At 52.3% G+C, this 21,503-nt stretch overlaps 1 protein-coding gene across 1 annotated transcript in view; it reads left to right on the top strand.

Annotated features, from left to right (window-relative positions):
- KCNC4 (potassium voltage-gated channel subfamily C member 4) overlaps positions 1–10,323 on the top strand; it is a 34,010-nt gene extending 23,687 nt beyond the window's left edge. The window contains exon 4 of the mRNA XM_021690029.2: positions 10,224–10,323. Within this exon, the coding sequence (XP_021545704.1) occupies positions 10,224–10,249 (26 nt within the window). The 3' untranslated portion in view covers positions 10,250–10,323. The remainder of the gene's footprint in view (positions 1–10,223) is intronic.
- The last annotated feature ends 11,180 nt before the right edge of the window (positions 10,324–21,503 follow it).

Here is a 21,503-nt window from a genome sequence, read left to right on the forward strand (position 1 = left end):
CTGTGAACCTTTGTTTCCTCATCTGTCGAATGGGAGTGAGGATAGCACACACCTCACGGAGCTGTTGGCAGAGCTCAGTGAACACACCTCTAAAGCCCTGGGCACAGTGCCCAGCACAGAATCCTTGCCTCCAGATATTGGGGGGCAGGGCGAGTGTTGTGGAGTGACTCACCCCAATAGCCCCACCCCAGTTTGGTTTATGGCCTCGCCTTCCAAGTAAGTGCTACGAATTAGCCTCATTTCGGTAAAGCCCTTCTCTTCTTGGGGAGAAGGCGGAGTGGACAGCTAACACGAGGGCTGGGCGATACATCCTATGCTCTTAAAAACGCATTTGGGGATTGGTTCTTGTTCATTCTCCTTGTTTCACAGAGAAAACTACAGTAGAGCCATGTGGGGTTCATTTCGCCAAGGTCACACAGCCGATGAGTGACAGAGCTGGGATTCGAACCCAAGCCGTCTGGCTCCATGAGTACAAGGCTTCACTGCTTTTTAAACGGAATGGGCTTCTAAGTCGGAACCGAAAGGGTAGGGATTTGTGCTTTTAATGTTTTTCATTTCTTTCATCTCAGTTGATTCTGATAGCAAAGGTCTTGTTTTCCCTTTTTACAGATAACCGAGGATTGAGGAAGTGAGTGATCTGGTGGTGCCTACCCCCCACCCCGACACACACACACATAAAAGAGGACATCATTAATTAATTAGCATAATACCCAACTCAGAATTATTGGTTCCTTCCTCTGCAACCCACTGAGTTTTATTGTCTGAGGCTCAGAAGGGGCTGACTGGGATGGGGTCCAGTCTGGAGACCAAGTTACAGCAGGAGTGGCTCAGCCTAGAGAAGAAACGGGATCCCCATCTAAAGTATTTGATGGGCATCCAAGGAGAAGCGGGTTTAGCTTATTTTCTGATCCCAGAGAGCAGACCTGGGACCAATAGGTGGAAATGTTAGGAGGACAGATCGGGGTCAAATAAAGAAGAACCTGACTTTTTGTTTTCCTTGCTATTACAAATTTCACACACGGTACTGAAAGCATCCCATACCAAAGCAACAGGGAAGGAAGGCCCCGTCACCCTCCCGTCGTCCTACGCTCCTCCTTGGGAGGTGACACTGTTAACATCTGGTCTTGGTCCTTCCAGGCCTTGGGAAAAAGAGGTTTCTAACAATTGCCGAATAGGAATGGCCGCCCTGTGGGCATGAGGTTCCCGTCCCTGGAAATGTCTGGAGAACCACTGGGTGGTCATGTGCCAGGGTTCGTGGGAAGAATTTCTGCTGAGCGTGGAAGGCTGAATTAGAAGACCTCTCCTAGTTCTCACACATTCTGCCTGGAGGCTTGGGGGTGGCATCACGCAACCCTTAGGGGTGCAGGCAGGTCCGGAGCCCAGGTCTTCCTAACAGGACCTGGATAAACTCCTCTCCCAGCATGATTTTCCTCCAAGTCCTTTACTCTGGAGGGGAACTCCCTGCTAGTCTGCCTCTTTCCAGCCAGTCATGGGTTGTATGCCAGGGCAGAGACTGGCATTCGCGGTGTGTCTGGGCCGATGACTCGGTTGACACCCTGGGCTTGGGTTGATGGTGTGTAGCCAGCACCTGTCCCTACAGCCTCCCGGGGCCCTGACAGCCTTCTCACCTTGACCACCTGCCTTCCTTGCCAGGCTCCGGGCCTTTGTGGGATCAACACAACAGGCGGCCCAAGAGCTGGCCCAGTCACGTGGGGTTGTGGTCACCACACCTAAGCCCCGGACAGCGTGTGTTGCTCTAAGGGCCACAAGGGCTGCCAAGGAGGCTGGGACCCTGCTCTCTCCTGGGGAACCTCAGCTGGGCCTGGCCATAGCATCACGGGCTGAGGAGAGGGAACCAGAAGGAGAGCTGTCGTGGCTCCAGGTCAGAGGGGTCAGAGGCCTTCTGCTGTTGGTGCTGGAAGCTTCTCCTTTTCTCACAGGGCTGAGGGACCAGCCTGCACCCCTCCCCCTATCCTCACTCCCGGTCACCAACATTCCCTGCCTTTAGGGCTATTCCCTAAGAGTCCCCCCAAACTGCAGGGCTCTGCTTTTTGCTGAGTTAGAGTCCCTGCTTCCCTCCATCAACAATTCCTGGTGTGGGGAGAGGGGGTGGCCAGCGGAGGTCCCTTCCTTTCTCTCTCTACACACTCTCCCCTAGGTGATCTCGTCCATGCCTACAGTCTGAAACACCTTCTGGGACCTGGTAACAGCCAAGTTTGTAGGTCCGGCCCAGAACTCTCCTCTCAACTCCATTCATTCATTCGACAAACACATAGTGAGCTTTTTCTCTCTTCCCGGCCCTGCTTTCCATGTTGGGTGTACATCAGTGGCCAGAGTGCACAGCCCCCTCTCCTTCCTGCTCTCCACACCCACTCACCTTGCCCGCTCGGGCCCTCCCAGGCACCTGCTCATGCCCCAGCCCCCGCCCTGACGCTGGGCTCTGAGTTCACGGCCCTCCCCTCCGTGTGCTACCACCATCCACCCCGAGGCTGAGCCAGAAACCAGGGTGTCGTCATTAACCCCTCCCTCTCATACCTTAATTCACTCACTCACTCACTCACCACACATTAAATCTTTACCAAAGGCCCTTACTGCATCCTGGGGCACTGACAGTGAACCAGGCTAGCAGGATCCCTGCCCTCAGGGAGCTTACATTCTAATGTCATGGGGGAGACAGGCCAAACGATGAGTAGAATATAAAGCTATGTAATGATCTCTCCCATGCTCATTCCAACCCATTACAGTCCTGTCATTCCTAGCTCTGAAATACACCTCGCAAGCCCTCCACCTCTCACTCTTCCTCCCTGGCTCCCATCTGCCTTTCTACAAGCCCGTCTCCTCCCAGCAGCCAGATAGCGCTTCTTAAAATGAACACTAGGATCCCGTCACCCGGGCTTAAACCCTCCTTGTAGCCCGCACCCACCCCTACACCCTCCCGGGGCCCTGACAGCCCAGATGCAGGGATTCCCACTGCATCTGAATAAAATCCGAACTCTGTCAACTCGTCAGGCCCCTCCCTGCCTCTGCCCTGTCACCCAGGCCTCTCTCCTCTCAGCCACTGAGCCTTTCTTACACACACCGTCTCTTCCAGCTTTAGTGGAACACTGTGCCCACCTCACCAGACTCCTTTGCCCAGCTGAGTTCTCATCCCTCTGCTCTGGCTTTAACTGTCACTTCTTGGTGGCCCTCTCCAGTGCCCCGTGCTGTCTCCTACCACTGCAGCTGGCTCATTTTCTCCCAGGGGCTTAGCACGCTTTGGAACAACCTATTTGTCTCTTGCCCGCCTCCCTGTAAGTACCTGGGGCCCAGCACGGTGCAAGGGTCTCCATAAATGAATGAACAGGCAGACCTGGCCACGCCATGAGCAGCCACCGAACTACATCCTCTCCTTTTCCTCCAAACTGTCTCCAGCTGGCTTCTGCACCTCACTTCTAGGGCATTCCTGGGAGTCCTTGGGGAGGAACGTGAAAGCTCTTCTCTTTACATTATGCATTTCCTGCCTGAGAAACTGTCAGAATAATGAGAAGGGCTGCGAGAGAGGGAGGCTGAGAGGAGAGCTCTCGGAGCTCTTCCTGCTCTTCCTTCTGGAACTTGGCTTCCACCTACCGTTTGGGAAACTTGTGCTGGCCCCCTCCCCCACTGCGAGCTACCTGAGGGAGCTGATTCACCTTGGCTCCCCTCGGGGCCCTGTCCTGCATGATAGGTGCTCCCCCTGGGATGTGGGAGTGAAGGAAGGCCGTGATGAAGAGGGGAAAGACAAGGCTGGCAGGGACAGAGGTTAGGGTGAGGGAAAGAGCACGAGTTGCCTGGCCCAGCGTGGCCCTCAAGCCAGTCCCCCTCCCCTGCACACACTCTTTCTGGAACTCTGAGCCTCCTGGTCCAGCTCAGGCCTCCGGGTGGGACGAAGGGGGTCCTCCAGGGGCATCCTGAGCCTTCAGCTCAAGAGCCTGGGGCCACTGGGGTGTGACTACCCCTGAGGGAACCTCTGTAGGGACCAGAGCCTGGGATTCCTTAACTCAGGGGCAACTCCATTCCTTATACCCCTAGAGACCCCTCACACCTCTCCCCCGTTTCTTCCCTTTAGGCCCCAGTTCCAAGGACAATTACTTCAAATTCAGTATCAGTGATCAAATGTTCAAATCCTACAAACAAGGGAAACACACAAAAACAGACTTTTCTCCATGCCCTCAGCCCTCACCCAAGAGGGGCTCAGAGAGGAGGTGTCCTGCCTGGCCCAGGCCCGGCCAGCCACCCTTTGGGAAGACCAGGGGTGAGCCCAGGAGGCCCAGGAGGCCCCGAGGAGCTGTTCCTGGACTAGCTGTTGCCATGGTGGCCCTCCCTGGGGTGGCGGCTGCCTAGTTGCTATGGAGAGAGAGCTTTGCCACTGCCACCACTCTCAGCACGGAGAAGCTGCCCCAGGAGGCTCGCCCTTCCTAGGCCACTAGATGGCCAACCTGGGGGCCCGTCTGTGCCACCCTCTCAGTGCACTAGGGGCCACAGCACCAAGGAACAGGAGTCAGAACTAGCTGCCTTCCCAATACCCCAGCTGCATCCAGCCTCATGCCTCAGGACCGCCTCCTCCCCTGAGGGACAACACTGTACTCCTGGCAGATCGGTTAGGCACCTCATTTCTCTCAGGACACCCCTAGAGGTGGCAACCAGCCCCCAGGGAGCCTGGGGGTAGGATGAAGTGGGTAGGGGGTGTGTAAGAAGGCCCCAGTGGTACCACTCTCCCTCAGGACCTCAGTGTGCTGGACTGTGACTAGCTGATTTCCCTGGACAGAACCGGAAAATTGGTTTCTAGAATCCTCCATCTCTCTTCCTGGGTTTTTCTCTACCCTAACTAAATGCCACCCCCTTACTGCATCTCAAACACCCACACATTTCCAGGGCCCTTCTGTTCTCTTCACCCTCTCTTCATGGTCTAATCTACGCATCTATGAAAAGTATCTTGTGCCAGTCATCCACACTCTAGTATAAATTAGGGTCCACGCATATTTTATTTCCCAGGACACAGGATTACTAGACCTCCTCTCAACTTTTGGAGTAAGAAAGAGCCTCCTTCTCTGTTGTAGGAAGTCCTGACATCAGAGAGCTCCAAGCAGGGTAGTTTTTTGTTTGTTTGTTTGTTTGTTTGATCAGAAGAGAAAGCAGGAGCTCCTTGTGTGAATCAAATTAGAGGCCAAGGTTCTACAGGGAATTCTGGCTTCGCTTTGACTAATAAAAGAGAAAATGGAGCGCAAAAGGGAAATCAGGAGTGATATGCAGTAGGAGCTGCCTCTGTCTAGAAGACCCTTTCTCTCCTTTTTATCCCCCTTCCGTATTCCAGTGTTGAGTCCTCTGCCTGGCAAATACTTATTCATCCAAGGCCTCAAGGCCCACTCAACTGTCACCTCCTCCAAGAGCCCTTCCTGGACTCTCCCTTTACACTCTCACAGAACCTTGTACACCTTCCCCCCGCCATTGTAGTACTTAGCATAGGGATAGCTTATCGCTTGTTGACTCATTTATGGGTGCTTCTCTTATTAGCGCTCTTATCTCCAGCCCCTGCTCTGTGCTCAGGAGCTCAGTGATGAATGAATGAGCAGACAGGGAATGAGCTAGCTGCTCACTGCTGACTTCCGTCATGTGTGCCTGTCATTCTAGCCCATGTCTGGTCTCAGAATTTGTCCAGAACCATTCCCTGGGATGCTGGGCCTCTCCCTCTACCACCCCATGCCAGCCCAGTCTCCCCTCCTGCCATCAGAGCCCCCAACCACAGCCCCCGACTCCCCTCCGCTTCCCAGGCTCTGACCACCTGGGCCTTTCTCTCCTGGTCTTAATGGCTTTGGACTGGTTATCACTGGAGTCTACCTGGGAAGCCTATGAGCTTATGTCCTGGGTTCCTCTCTTCTCCATCTTCCACAGGCTCAGTCTTCATGAGAGTGTTCTTTTAGGAGCCTCCTGCCCTCTCCGACTCTCTGAGTGCCAATGTGGGTAAAATCCCTGCTGCACGAGGGGGCCATAGAGAGAGAGACTGGAGACTGTTGTTCCCACAAGAGCCCAGGCCAGCTCCGTGCCATTGCTTGGCTTCAGTTTCCACATCTGTGAAATGGGAATTAAACCTTCCCCGCCCTCATCCAAGGGAGTATGAAGGTTAAATGAGGAAGTGGGTAGATGGGTCTTCTGGAACCCCTAGAGCACCACCTGAGGTGAAAGGTTATCATTCCTCCGACCTTCTCTCAGGGGTTGGGATGTTCCTCCAGAAGAGAAGAGCTGATGCCTCTGGAAAAAGTAAGTGCTCACACTGAGTGCATAACAGGCCACGCATTGTTCTAAGCCTTCTGTGTGGATGAATCCTCAGAAGAAACCCAGGAGGTGAGGGCCCTAAAAGGCCAAATCACTTCCATTTTACAGATAAGGAACCAAGGCACAGAGATTAGCCTGACAGAGATCTCACAGATAGATTTCCCATGCTGATTTTGACCCGAACCCATTCCGCCTGGCTCTGGGCCCCACGCCCCTGGCCACACGCAGCCACAGGATGGAGCAGGCCCCCTCAGCCCTGGCGCCACCACTCTCATGGATTAACTGCCCACACCCAGAATTCTGGCCGCCCCAGGCTTTGCTGCTCATGACCTATGTGACACTGGGTAAATGACTTAACCTCTCTGAGCGCTGGCCCCCTGCCCGCGAAGTGAAGCAGATTGTGCCGGGAGGAGGACACAGAGGTGGAATGCACGCAACAGCCCACCAGACTCAGCCACGCGCACGGTGCTCTGGGCATGTCCCCCATTTATACTTAGAGAAACAATCGGGGGAGTAGGGCTTGGCAGGCGTGACTAGAAACCCTTTTCAAGAAATCCTTGCTAGGGCCATTCACTGTGGGGGTGACAGGATGAAGACAGTGTCCAGCATGACGCAGGGCCCTATGACGTGAATGCTCATGAGATGACGCTCTGGTGTAGCCATTTCCCTCTTGGTAACCCAGAAGCAGTGATACCTGTGTAGGCCTTCCCAGGGCAGTGAGATGTCAGAGAGAAGCCCTCGAGCGGCGTGCCCCCTCCCCTCTCCACCAAGTCCTGTCCACACACACCTGCAAGCTGTGGGGCATAGGAGCCAAACAGCAGGGAGGTAGGAGAAAGCACTAGAGGAGAGGCAGAGAGCAGGGATCCTGGAGGAGGAAGGGGGGGGGGGGGGGGGGGGGGGGGAGAAGGGGAGGAAGAGGAGGGAGGGGCAGAGAGGAAGGGTGGAAGATGGAGGAGTAGGAGAGGAAGCGTGGGGGGAGGAGTGAGAAAATTCGAGGAGGGGAGGAGGGGAGGAGGGAGAAGGAGGAGAGACCAATCCCGACTGTGGGACCTAAAATGAACTCAACAGGCTGGAAATAGAACAGCTGGGCAAACCCAAAACACTGTTTGGGTGTCTGCTGAGCAAGCACGTGAATGAACAGAACTGGGGGAGCAATTCAAGGAAGAAATAGATCATTTCATCTCAGAGGTAGGTCAGAACAGGAGGCGTTCATTCCAGCCCGCCCAGATTACTCAGGATTCTTTTTCTGAGGGTGTTTTCTTTACGTAAGCATTATTTTTAACAGGCTGCCTTGCTGGTTGGGTTAGCCTGACGCCACCCCATCCTTGGCAAGTGGAAGGTTTCAGTTACTTGGAGACCAAGACCACTCTGGATTTTTATTGTAACTGTGGCCATGTCTGGCTTCAGCGGAAGAAATCTTAATCCACTCTCCAAATGGAGGCTTAGGACTCTGAGCTGTGTCATGGGAGACCACCTTCCCTTATTAGAACAAAACCCAGTTCCAGGATGGGCCAGGACTGGCCTGGGGGACCCTGCCTCCCTCAGCACCCCAGGGCTCCATGATGCCTTTTGGTGGCCTCACTTGATGCCAGCACACTTCACCCTGGGAGGTGCGTTGCCCACCTGAGGCTCTGTTGCGGGGCTCTTGCCCTGGCCGTCAGTGGCACTGCCTCTCCGCTCCCCACTCCCCACCCCTGCCCCACCCCGCCCCCATAGCGCTCTTTCCATCTTCCTCCACCCTTCCAAACCCCCGGCTCTCTTTCCCACCTAGGCTTCTAGGGAGAATCCTGGGTCTCAAAGACCATTTGCTGACTCTCAGGGCCCATGAGCCCCCTGAAGTTGCAGCCAAAGCCATTTGTATGTCATATTCCACAGGAGGGATTCAGAGCTTTCCTCAGATGCCCCGGGGAGTAGTCTGGAAGTTAGAAGTTGGGCCAGCACAGACTATGAAAATAGCTGGAGCCAGGTGGCCCCTGGTGGCTCCTTTTAGCCTGCCTGAGGAGTCCTCCTCACTTTGGGGCTTTTGCCCCATCATGGATTTCTCTGAGTTCGACTCAGCTCTCCTTGGGACTGACTGTGGACAGGAATCCTGGGGGGCTGGAGCTCTAGCCTTGCGTTTACCACTGGCTCTGCTATCTTTGGCAAGCTGCTTGCTGAGCTGCAGCATTTGTCAAGTTGGGGATAATACTGCCCACCTTAGCAGGTTCTCCCAAGGCTCGATAAGATCCCATGTCCCAACTGCTTAGCCCAGTACCTGACATTTCATAAAGCTTAACTTCCTTCCTTCCTCTCTGTCTCTTCTTTCCTGGATGAACACTAAGGAACCTTTCCAAACTGAGCAGGTAGACTCCACTAGAGGATCTTTGGGGAAGACCTAAGCTGGAGAGAAAGAACAAAGGCCATCCCACAGCCTTTCCAGGAGGCGCTGGGGCCGGAGGCTTAGCTCTGGTGGAGGATGGAAGAGAGGAAGGCTTAGAAGGCTGGGAGCTGGCAGGTGTGGGTCCATTCCCCCAAGTTCTCACTCCGTTTCCTCTGTTGCTCTGGGCTCCAGTTTTCATCAGAAGGCATTGCCACGGAGCCCCTGTTGGTGATCAATTCATGGCAACAAGCAAGGGGAAAGTCTTATCTCCAAGGAGATTAGACCAGAATTTTCCTGTTTCATCTGGGTGGTTAGTCCAGGACATGGTGATTATATATAACCCCAAGTGGAAATGGGCCCCCAGTGTCCATTGCCTTCCCATACTGAACACTTAGAAACACATCAGCTGTAAGGAAGCTGATTTGACACCCCTCGCTCCCCACCCCCTCTGCACACACCACCAAGAGAGATACTGATTGCAGAGCCATCCTGAACTCTCCCCCTCCCCTGGGCTGCAGACTTTTGGCTTAAAGCGGCTTGTTCTGTGCACTTCAGGTAGAACTAGAAGCAAAACAAGTTAGCTTCCTCTTCTCTGACATTGAGGAGCTGGGGGACCAAGGAGGGTGTTTCAGAAAATTCAGGAGTTTCCTTGCCCTTGTGTGACCCGCCTCTCGCCGAGGCGAGAGACCAGCATCTTTGAGAATGCCCATAAAGTACTTGGAGCTTCTCAGATGTAAAGAGCAAGAGAAATCAAAGCCAGCTCTTATCTCCATCCAGATGATGGAGATGGGGGTGCCTGGGTGGCTCAGTCAGTTGAGCGTCCGACTCTTGATTTCACTCGGGTCATGATCTTAGGGTCTTGAGATTGACCCACGTGTCAGGCTCTGCGCTCAGAAGGAAGTCTGCTTGAGATTCTTTCCCTCTGCCCCTCCTCCTGCTCTCTGTCTCTCTCAAAGAAATAAATAAAGCTTAAAAAAACAAACAAACAAACAAACCAAAACACAGCCCAAGTCTGTGCCCTTGCTCGCCTCACTTGGCCAGTGGCTGGGTTAATGCCAAGCTGAGATTCCTCTTCCTTTGTACTCACCTGGCCCCAAAGGTTGCCAGGGTATCAGCTACCAAGCCACTAATCCATAAAAGCCATCTGCACCCCTCCTCAGATCCCAGAAGGAATCTCAACTCTGTCCTGACCTCAGAAGCCACCTTGACCCCTTTGTCAGTGCTTTTTTCGCTCTGGGTCTGGGCACCCCATCTGTAATTTGATGCCTAGGAAATATTTTTAGCTACCAACCTTGACGCAGACTTCATCCCCATTCACCACAGGGGTAACGAGAGGGGAAAGAATTGGAAGATTCCAACACCTGCTTGAAGGGTCTTCCTAAAAGACAAGTCTGACCATGTCCCTCGGTTTCTGAAAACCCTTCTATGGTTCCCTGTAGGATAAAGGTGAGATGCCCAAGACCATGTGGCCCATCAGGCCTCAGTCCCCGCCCCTCCCTCCCCACACACCCAAAGGGGTGTTCTTTGAACTTGGGCACTGCCTTGCCTTTGGTCACACTCTTCCCTTACCTTACAGGGACCCCCACTTGTTCCAGCTCATGAAACCTACTCATCTTTTGCGAAGTCTTTCCTGATCCGCTCATCCCACCAGCAGAACTCAGGGCCCTCACAGCCCCTGATGCACCTTTACAAGAGCATTTGTTTGCACTTGGTATTTACCTGACCGCCTTGCACAAACCTTTTTAAGAGCCCTAGCTTGGACTCACCTTTTCTGTACTTCTGCTAACTGGGCCAAGGGAACTATGTAGATACTAGGATATTAAATATATTAAGAAAAATTATCCAAAATTTAAGTAAGGCCAGAAGGATGACTGTGTATTCCTGCAATGTCATAGCGAAGCTTTGTTTAACAGACCTATGCAAGGACTATTTAATTCTCTAGAACTGTTGCTATCAACATAGGACTTTTGAGCACTTGACCTGTCAAGTGCGAATGCCCCAGGTTAAAATGACAATATTTTGGACATGTTGGGTCAAATAAAATATATTATTAACATTAATTTCTCCAGTTCATTTTTACTTTTGAATGTGGCTACTAGAAAAATTTAAATCACACACACATGGCTAGTGTTTTATATCTCTTGGACAGCACTGTCATTGCGTGACTTTGTCATTTGCCTTTATTTATAAAGAACACAGACTGTCAAGTTGCATGTTAACTTGTAGATTTTTTTTTTTTAGATTTTTAAATTTATTTATTTATTCATGAGAGACAGAGAGAGAGGCAGAGGGAGAAGCAGGCTCCCAAGAAGCAGGGAGCCCGATGCGGCACTCGATCCCAGGACTCTGGGATCATGACCTGAGCCGAAGGCAGACACTCAACCATCTGAGCCACCCAGGTGCCCCTAACTTGTAGATTATTTAATTTATTTATTTGACAGAGAGAGAGAACGCACAAGCAGGGGTCGCAGCAGAGGGAGAGGGAGAAGCAGGGGATTCAAATGATTTCTGTCTGGTAGGCAAGAGAATCCCAGTTTTATTGCCCTGCAGGACATTTACCAGATTTGTCTCTAACTTACAAAGAAATTCATCTTGGTATGCCTTCCTTTGAAATGCAGTTCCTTGAAGGCTCTTTGAACCACCTTTAGCCCCTTATTGGTTCCCTCATTAATTGATGAGTTCAATAAAATCTTTGACACATGTTCATCTTATATCTGTAGGAGACTCGTGCTATTAACTTTTTAGAAATTATACTTAGATCTCTATCTCCTGTCCAGCTTAAGCGCACGAACTGAATTATTAGCATACCTGGTAGTAAGTAGGGGCTCAAGAAATGTTTGTTGAATGAGTAAAAAGCACTTGCTTGGACTTGGGACCTCATGTTTGAACTGCCAACCACACTTTGCAGTGGGATCCTTATCTGCCATATGTCTGGGGGTGGTGGGGGGTGTGTAGGAAAGATGAGAACCCCAAGCTATTTGGGTGGTCCCCATGAAGATTCCCTGACTTTGGGGGCATGTGATCCCAAGAGGATGGTAGCCAAAGCAAATCCCTTTGGTCAGCTCATGGGAAGGTCCTCCTGGCCCTCCTACCCCTCTAGGGGTGCCGGAAGCTGGGTACCTGGATAGGTTTCCCTTCCCTTGCTGCCCATGGCCTGGGCTCTTCCCAACCTCAGCCCTATGAAGATCCCACCAGACAATGCTGATGGTTCCTCAACACTTTTGTGTTCGAGGTCAGTAAGCTGCGCTAGCCTCAGGAGCCTGTGTTCTGGGGGCCCTGGAAAAGTCCCTGGGTCCTGACTCCCGACAGATAATTGTAAATTATGTCTTTTACCCTTTACCTTCTTTGCCATCTCCACAGTGGGGGATGGCCAGCTAGCAGGAAGGGTAGATTTTGACTGTGAATTCCTTGAGGGCAGAAGCTTGTCATTTGTATGCCTGGCAACTGCTGAGCACATTTCCTGGCCCACAGTGGACACTCGGTGAATGCTCATCCACCTTCCCTCCCTTTGCCTGACTCCAGCCTACAGCCAGCTTCCTTCCAATGAGCCTGATATGTAGACTCTTGGCCTCGACATAACATTGATTAATCAATCCCCCCTCTGGGAGTCTGGATGCACTGATAATTAGGCATCAAGCTCAGGGTTGGTGACCTTTTAGAAGTGTCACACCAAGCTAGCTCTTGTCCACTTCCCTTATGGAGAAAAGAGAAGTTTGTAGAGGCTCTGCTGCTGGAGAAAGAGAATAAAAGCAACATTTTTTTTTTTTTACTGTGATAGGATATACATAACAAAATTAACTAAGTGTATAGTTCGAGGGCATTAAGTACATTCACATTGTTGTACCATCCATCACCACCGTCCATCTCCAGAACTTTCCCATCATCCCAAACTGAAACTCTGTGCCCATTAAACAACAAGCCCCCTTCCCCTTCTCCTCCCAGCCCCTGACAACCACCATTCTGCTGTCTGCCTCTATGAACTTGACTACTCTATGTACCTCATATCCGTGGAGTCATGCAGTATTTGTCCCTTTGTAATTGGCTTAGCATAATGTCCAGTGTTTGTATCACATTTTATTTATCCATTCATCCATTAATGAATACTTGGGGTGTTTCCACCTTTTGGCTATTGTGAGTAATGGGTGTACAGATACTTCCTTGAGATCTACTTTCAGTTCTTCTGGGTATATAACCAGAAGTGGACTTGCTGGATCATAGGGTAATGCTTGTTTAATTTTTTGAGGTAAAAGCAACATTTCTGAGCACCTGTGTGGTACCAGCTCTGAGCTAGCCCCTTTCCATATGACATCTCATTTAATCCACACAACAACCCTATGGGGGGGGGGTGAAGATTATTGTCCCCAATTTACAAAAAGTGAAGATTCCAGAAAGTAAATGACTTGCTCGAGGTGATAGATAAGGACTGTCAGTTAAGTTTTGAGTCCAGGTCAGCTTGATTCCAAGGTCACACTCTTCCCAGGCAGCAGGCAATGAAAACAAATACAGTCTTCGAAAGAGGGGGCCGTACTTTAAAGCTGTTGGCAGCTAACGCTTTCTTTAATTAACAACTAACATCTTAGGGGCCTGGGTGGCTCAGTCGGTTAAGGGTCTGCCTTTGACTCAGGACATGATCCTCGGGTCCTGGGATCCTTAGCGCTCCTTGGGCTCTCTGCTCAGCGGAGAGTCTGCTTCTCCCTCTGCCCCTCCTCCTGCTTGTGCTCTCTTTCTCTCAAATAAATAAATAAAATCTTTGAAAAAAACCCAATTAACATCTTAGCAGGAATCATAGAAGAATGGGTCATCACTCTCCCTTTCCTCAGGTCAAACGAAACACTGTCTTCCAGACGGTTCCCAGACAAAGCTCCTCTTTCCCTGGCCTCCTACCCCTCTTCCTTCCACATCACCAGGCCTCCCTTATTTACTGGCTAAAGCCCACACGCCTCAGCTCCAGCCTCATCTCCACCCAGAAATCTTCCCAGCTACAACCCCAGAAGGGGTCCCTCCCACTAGCTTCCCTGGACTCCCTTCTGTCGGGGGCGAGGCTCCCTGCCCTCTGTGTTACCGGTTTATGTGCTAACCCCCTCCTGGCCACACTCTCTCCAGGGCGCAGTTCACGTTGTCCCTTTGCATGACCCGAGCCTCCCAGTGCCCGGCGCTCGGCAACAGTTTGAATCAATGAATCAATGAGTGACTCACTCAATCAATGACAGTAGGGAAGACAGGCACGAAGAGAGAGAAAACCAGAATTATCCTCTTTTACTTCACTATTTGTGTAAGACCAGGCTGTGAGTTGCTCAGAATAATTTGTGTACCATATTTGGCACCTCTGCACAAGCCTGAGCCATTTTGGGGTTGGAAACTCCCAGGAAAAGAGATAGAATTATCCTCTTGGAGAAATATGCCCGCGCGGCTGGCCCAAGGATGGGGAGGAGGAGTTTTCGCTGTTGGTAGAGATTTCATGTCCTGAGGAAAACCACATCCCCAGGGGATGAACTGTTGGTGACACCATTAGCACAATTACTCCTTCCTTCCTTCATCCACGCAGCCCAGCCCAATGATGAGACCCATACTTGCTCTGAGCCAGGCACCCAGCTCAGCACCCAAGGGAAAGAGGAAGGTAAGATCTGCTCCTGAGGTGCTGAGAGCTCAGACACAGCCGTGGGGCCAGGAGAGGCCCTGCCCCCCAGGAAGGGCCCGGGGCTTCCCTGGGAGGCTCAGCCAAGCCCGCAGGCAGGAAGCAGGGGGCTCTGAAGCCAAATCTGTGCATTGCTAGGAAGCACTGGCCTCACCTGGAGGCTCGGCTAGCTCTCCAGGCTTTGACGTCAGGACTGGTGGATGAGCGCGGGGCAGGAGGCGGGGAGCGGCCACCGGGGTAACAGGTGACAGAGAAACAGGTATCCGGGGTGGTAGCTGCTCATACCCAGAGAGTAGCGGGGAGCGCCAGTAAGGTAGGGGAGCTCACTGGCCAGAGTCCCTGCAGGACCTCCGCTCTCAGGCACTGCACACTAGACCAGCTTGGCTTAGAGAGCTGTCTGTTTAGAGGGCTTTAAGTGCCACAGGCCACGAACGTGAAAATGTGTGGTGGAAAGAGGGACAGGATTTGAATTCGACGGGAAGATAAGGGTTTGGGATTATTTGCTCAAGAGAGAAGGAAGTATTTTAAATGACTGGGTCATTCATGATTATTTGTAAGGTGTTAGGATGACAACATTAACCCAGACGGTCCGCACATCAAACCTGTGAGACGAGCCGGGGACAGGACACTATCCTGTTGTGCATGCAAAGGAAACAGGAGATTTAACGCTAGTGTTTCTGTCCTTGGCTCGGGATTCTTGCTCACTCCAGGCTGCCTCTCCTGACTGCATAGGTCCAAGAGGGGGTGGGGTCCCACACTAGGGGGCCTTAGAGACCAAGCCTATCATGGGGAGCTGTCTGGCAGGTAGTGATCTAAGGACTGGCCACAGGAAGGAGCACCTAGGGAGCACCCCGCAGGAAGGGATGGGGCAGCTCTGAGTCACCTGGGGCTGGTGCAGCCTGCTGTACCCCACCCCCACTCTCCACCTAGGTGCCCCAGACCCCAGTGGCCCTGGCAGCTTGAGTGCCTTTGTCTGGGGGGGTGGGGTGTGGGGGAGGATGACCAGGTTCTGTGACTGTGCCTGCAAGAAAAGAAGTCTACTAAAATGATTTCTTTTTCCTTCCCACAAAGAAAGGAGGTTCACAGTTCATCCCTGGCTGCCAGAGGAGAGCCCTCTCTGAATTCCTTCCCTGCTTTGGCTATAGAGCTGTTAAGTTGGTCATCTGGGTTCAGGGGATGAAAGCCTGCCCCACAGGGCTGTGGCTGGCCTGGTGAACTCACTGGCTCAAGCCCGCTGGAGAGGCATGGGGAGAGGCTTTGCTCCCCCACTGGGCTCTCCCTTGGTCACAGGGAAGAGGGCAGATGGCTCAGCCCAAACCCTTCCTCTCTGCTCAAATAACTTCCCAATGCCCTAACTCCCTCGGGTGGATCTGGCACATTCTCCCATTCACTGGGCATTTACGTGGGGCCAAACGGTTTGCATACACGAGCTCCTTCATCCCTACCACCACACTGGGGAGGAGGTGCATTCCCGACTCTAAAGATGAGAAATCTGAGACTCAGAGAAGTTAACTTGTTTGGGTCAGGCACCTAGGGAGTTGTAAATTCAGGCCTGGATCTAATATAATCCTCACACTGGCCATTTCATCTAAGTATTGTATCGAGTTTTCCTAGGTGGACAACCTGAGACTCACACAGGCTAATTAAGCTTATCCAAGGCAAACAGCTACTAAGAGATGCACCTAAAATTGGAGCCCAACCCATGTTTACAATCTTATCTTCCCACTGGGTGGGTTGTCTTCCCTCATGCCACCCATAGCTGGGCCTCCAGACCTTGGCTCACGAGGTGCCCCCCACCCTCAGCACCCTTCTCCCCCATGTCCTCTCAGACGGCTCTCTGAAGCCAGCTCTGAGTATCTTCCCGGTCCATCTGTGCGGTCCGGCTCAAAAAAGGCTTCCTCCACTGGGCCTCTCGGACACTTGGGGCCCTGCCCTTCTCCCCCGTTCTCTCCTTCCCAACCCCCAATTGCATTTACAACACAGGAGAGCACCCATTGCGCTCTTGGCCTGTTTCACATGTCTCTTTGCCTTTCCTAAAGACCAACCACCAATCGTCTGGGATGCCACATTGTTCCCGGCCCTGAGATGTCAACTCCAGATTCCACAAACTTCCTCAGGGTGGAGGCCACCATTTCTGGATCTGCCATCTCAACTAGCACAAAGTAGGTGTTGAATAAATTCACACATCTCTATGTTATTGTTCAACGCATTTGAGTATCCATTATTTGAATGAATCTTCCTGAAGCCCTTGTGAGGTGGGTATACAGATTCGGAGGGGCTTGCCTCAGCTCAGGTGGCTGACTAGCTGGTTGCTAGAAGACCAGGGACTGGGACCCAGATTTTCTGATCCTGTGGGCAGGGCTTTTTTCCTCCACCCAGGCCAAAGACGTAGGCTCAGCTGTTTCATGGAATGGTGTCCCTGATCAGCTGATTTTCTCCACTGTTTTCTCCTCCACAGAGCCGGGAAAAGGGCCCTGCTGGGGCCCCGTTTGTTGAAAGTGTCTTCAGAGGGGCTCTGAGGGCAGCCTGAGGCAGAGGGTAAGAAGTATCTCAGGTGAAGCCCTGAATGGGACCGGCACTCAGCAAGGAGATCCTGGTCCAAGAGAGGACGTCCCAGTGCCCCACAACGGGTTCGTGCAGGGTCTTAGGTCTGTGGAGTGCCCACTCCACCCCAAGGCCCTGCAGGGAGCCACCAGTAGGGACAGGTGGTCAGTTACAGACCAATCCCCAGGTCGCCACAGGATCCTTTCTCCAGGACGAAGGGAAAGGAAAGCAATCGGAGAGCAGGTAGGGCCTCAGGCAAAGGAAGAAATAATCCGGGCAGAAGGAGTCAAGGTTCTGTTTTGCCCGCAGACTTACAGGAGGGAACCAGATGCAGAAAAGCTTTCCTCAAACAGTGGATGCCCCCATCAGGCTGATCTGGAGCTGCTTTGACAAAAAGGAGAATCGGGTTGCGTGGAGCCATCCTCATTCTCACTCAGCCAGATGGCCTGAAGGAGGTGGGGTGCCTCCAGGAGCCCCGCCCCTTTTCCCTGCTCCAAGCCAACCAGCCGGCCACCGGATCTGAGTCCCTGCAGCCCAGGAAGGCAGTCAGGGTCATGGTGGCAGCTTCTTGTGACCTGGTGCATCCTTTGTGGGATCTTCACGGACCTGCAAAGCCCCTGCAGCGTCTCCCCGTCTCTCGGTCTTGTGGCCCATTTGCCTTAGGGAGGAGGCCAGGGTTGGAGCCGGGACCGGGGCTGTGTGGCACTCACTTTTTGAGAGCAGCCCTGGCACGCAAAGCTTGCTCTAAACTCCACACAGCTTCCTGCTCTGGGAAATGCAGGATTAATTGAATGACATGTGTAGCCCTTACGGGAAGGAGGAGGTGGGGTGGGGGGAGGGCTGTCTGCAGAGCCTGCCAAGGAGACTAGGAAGTAATTCAGCCTGTCACTTGATGCTGAGCTGCCTTAACAGGTGTCAGTGGCGTGGACACTTCTCTATCCCAAATACAGCACCTCGTGGCCTGAGCACGCACTTTGCAGGGCTGGGCAGAGCCTCTGGGGTGCCCACAGAGAGGGAGGCTGCGGGTCAACCACTCAGGTCCTTCCCATCACCGTCAATCCCATGGTAGCTCACCACCTACTTTGTGCTGCAAACACTGCCAAGCTTATGAGTAAAATAATCTTCGAGCCGGGAAGCTCACTGCACAGCAGAGAAGACATCCAGAAATACACGTAGTTTGTTCGCCCTTTCAGGGATAATCCCAGTTTCAAACATCTTGTAAACTCTGGCGGGAGCAGGGAACGTGTGCACCCTCTTATTCACACCTGTAATCCCAGTGCCTGGCACAAAGTCTGGAACGGAGTAGAGGCTTAATACATGTTTGTCAAATGAGCAAATGGACAAAGGCACGGATCATGAGTTGGACAGCCAAGTTCACTGGAGCTCTGCAGGGAATCAGTGGTCTCGGCTGGCTGTGCCCCAGAACCCCTCAGTTTCCTCTCAGGAGACCCTCCTCACTTCTCTGCCTTCTCTCCAGCAGACCCCTCTAGACCTGTGCTCTGCAATTTTGCATTCAGTGCCCTGTTCCCTGGCCCCCAAGCCCCAGTTGCTTAAGATAACTAATATTAGCAGGTCAGAGGCAGCCCAGATGCACTTTAAGATGCTTAGCCTGGTTGGAGAGCCCTAGACAGAACCAGGTGTATTTTTAGCTCCTTGGGTATCTGGAAAGGTATTGAGATGCTGTCGTGGTTACAGACACCGGGCAAATCAGTATTCTGCTAGTGGCCTCCCCACACCAGCAGTTTCCATTCAGTGTCTCAAAAGCAAGGGTTGCCATGGAGATGGAGTGCCAGGGCGGCACAGGTAGAGCTCTGGGCCAATGGGAACCAAGGAGCTCCTTGGATGGCCACAGCTTCTTCTCCTGAAGGCAAATGATGGCAGGAGTCCCTGACATCCTCAGGAGGGGGTCAGCTGGGAGACGGGAGATGCTGTTTCTGGAACTTCATTCAGGGAGGGACTGATTCTATTTCCTCCTCACAGGTGGCATAGGACTCATTTGGTTCTCTCTCTGTTCCTTTGCCCAGGGACTGGGGCCACCTAAGAAGCAGTCTGGAAGCTGCTTGGGGAGGAAAGTGGCAGGGCCATTCTGAGTAGAGGTCAGTCCTGGCAGATACCTAGAACCCAAGCTCTGTGAGGGGCAGGTGGAGGCCAGTCCTGGAGGCATTTGAGTTACTCTTGGGATGGCATTGTGCAGGGTTATCTCGTTTTATCCTTGCTCTCATCTGGGGAGGCAGTCCAGATAGGCAGCATGGTCCCCACCTCCCTCATTCATTCACTAAACATTGCCTGTGTGCCTGATAAGTGAGGCAGCTGAGATTAAAAAAATCTGGGACTCCAAGAGGCTAAATGATCCACGTACTGCTACAAAATTAGCAAGATGTAAAACCAAAAGAACACCCAGGTCTGTCCGGTCCACAGATTCAGAGGGATAAGAGTCCAAAGATGCTCTTGAAGAGCATTTAGCCTGACCCTCACACTTCACAGAAAATAAACTGAGGCCCAGAGAGAGCACAAACTTGGTCACTCAGGGAGTTGGTGACAAAACAGGACCAGGATTCTTTTGCCCACTCTTCTCATCACCCAAAGCTCTTTCCAGAGAAATGTGCTGCCCCCAACTTTTACTGGACACTCGCTCTGTGTCAGGTACTGGATCAGCTATGAATTACTTTTCGTTGCTCTTAACAGAGACCTGACCATAGTGATTTAAGCAAACGAGGAGCTTACTCTCTCATAAAAGACGTCCAGGGGCAGGTTTTACAGGGCTGTTTGACAGTTGGACAAAGTCATCAGGGATGCAGTTTCCTTCTGGTTTTCTGTGTCACTGCCTTCAACACAGAGGGTTGATTCTAAACACCCAAGATGGCTGCTGGAGTTCTAGCCATCACATCCGCATTCCAGGCATGTAAAGGAGGAAGAGAACAGAACAAAAGGGTCCGTGTGCCTGCCCTGCCTGCCCCCCCGCCTCCTTTGGGAGTCTTCCTGAAAGCCCATCTAAGTTCTACTTACAGCCCATTAGCCCTTGCTAATTGCCAGAAAAGTTGAGAAATGTCATCTTTTACCTGGGCACATGGCTACCCTAAATAAAATTGGGGTTGTGGTAGGAACGAAGAGTGGGAGAATGTTACTTCTAAATTATCTGCAGTGTTATATGTTTATTTGAAAATGAGGAAAAAACACAAAAAACTACCCCTCCAACCTCCTATTCATCCACACAGGTGGGATGACTGGGCCTGCTCAGAGTCCCTTAGGTTATGCTACTTTCACGAGGACAGCACGACATTTCTGAAAGCAGGGTTTAAACAAACTTGATATCGATGCAGTTCAGTGTGAACAAAATCTACAGACCTTGTGGATATCACCCAGGGAAGAGGCTTGGAGCAGAAGTGGCAAATTCACCGAGGAAGCTGTAGAAAATCTCAGCTTCATGCAAAGCCAGCTCCCCGGCCCTGAGCCTCCCCCGCCGCCAGCCCCCGGCCCATCTTGTCTGGGAACGCCTCCCACATACAGTCTCCGGGCCCGCCGAAATCCAACGGCCGCCGGGGCTGCTGGGCTGCATGCCCACCTGGAGTCATGCTGAGCGGCAGGGGTGGGCGCTGCGGGTTCTCCAGGAAGCCTCGGCCTGGGTGTGGCAGCTCACAGATGGCTCCGGTTATTTATGAATTGGAGCTGTTCTTCTCAAGTCCCCGTAAGGTAGGTCAAGGACATGGAGGAGACCCATAGTAAACGAAAGCCCCGGGCCCAGGCGTCCCGACTCCCGGCCACCCCCATGGAAAGACTTCAGGAGTGGATGGCAGGCTGGCGCAGGGGCATGACTGGGAGCACAGGGATCCCGCTGCAAGACTTTCTCTCAGTGTGGTGCTTCTTTTTTTTTTTTTTTAAAGATTTTATTTATTTATTTGACAGAGAGAGAGATAGCAAGAGCAGGAACACAAGCAGGGGGAGTGGGAGAGGGAGAAGCAGGCCTCCTGCCGAGCAGGGAGCCCGATGTGGGACTCGATCCGAGGACCCTGGGATCATGACCTGAGCTGAAGGCAGACACTTAACGACTGAGCTACCCAGGCGCCCTGGTGAGGTGCTTCTTGACAATAGTTCTAAGGAATCCATTGCCCAGGGCATGATGAAAGGTTTTTGAGAAGGGGACAGTGAGAAAGCAGGGATCAGTCTAGTCAATATGAAATTGGGTGGTTCACTCATGACAGAGCCCAGACACTCCTAGTGTATTCAGAATCCATTCTCCCCTTCGTCTTTACCAACTGAACACCACTTTTATTTGGGAGCGGTAATGTGCTCAGTTGCAGTATCTTGGCCTCTCAGGCTCACTGGCAGGTGTCCAGAGGGCTGGACGATAAAGTAGAGGGAAACATCTCTGGGAAGCCTATTCATCCCTTAATAAAAGGCAAAGGCCCCAGAGGAGAAGACTGCGTTTTTGGCCTCCCCCCTCCCCCTTCTTCCTGACTGGAGTGAGAAGGAGATGCTTGGGAACCCAAGCAACCCTGAAAAGAAAAGGCCCCATGCTAAGATAGCGGAGTAGGAAGCGAGAACGATCTGAGGTCCTTCGTGACTCTCCCAACAACATCCCTGTGCTATCTACTTCCTGACTTCTGGTTATATGGCAAAAATCAAAGCCCCATTTGGTGAGCCAGCGTGGGTTTCTGTTAAGGGAAGCCAAATGCAATC

This window comes from Neomonachus schauinslandi, chromosome 4, assembly GCF_002201575.2.
Source record: "Neomonachus schauinslandi chromosome 4, ASM220157v2, whole genome shotgun sequence".
NCBI lineage: Eukaryota > Metazoa > Chordata > Mammalia > Carnivora > Phocidae > Neomonachus > Neomonachus schauinslandi.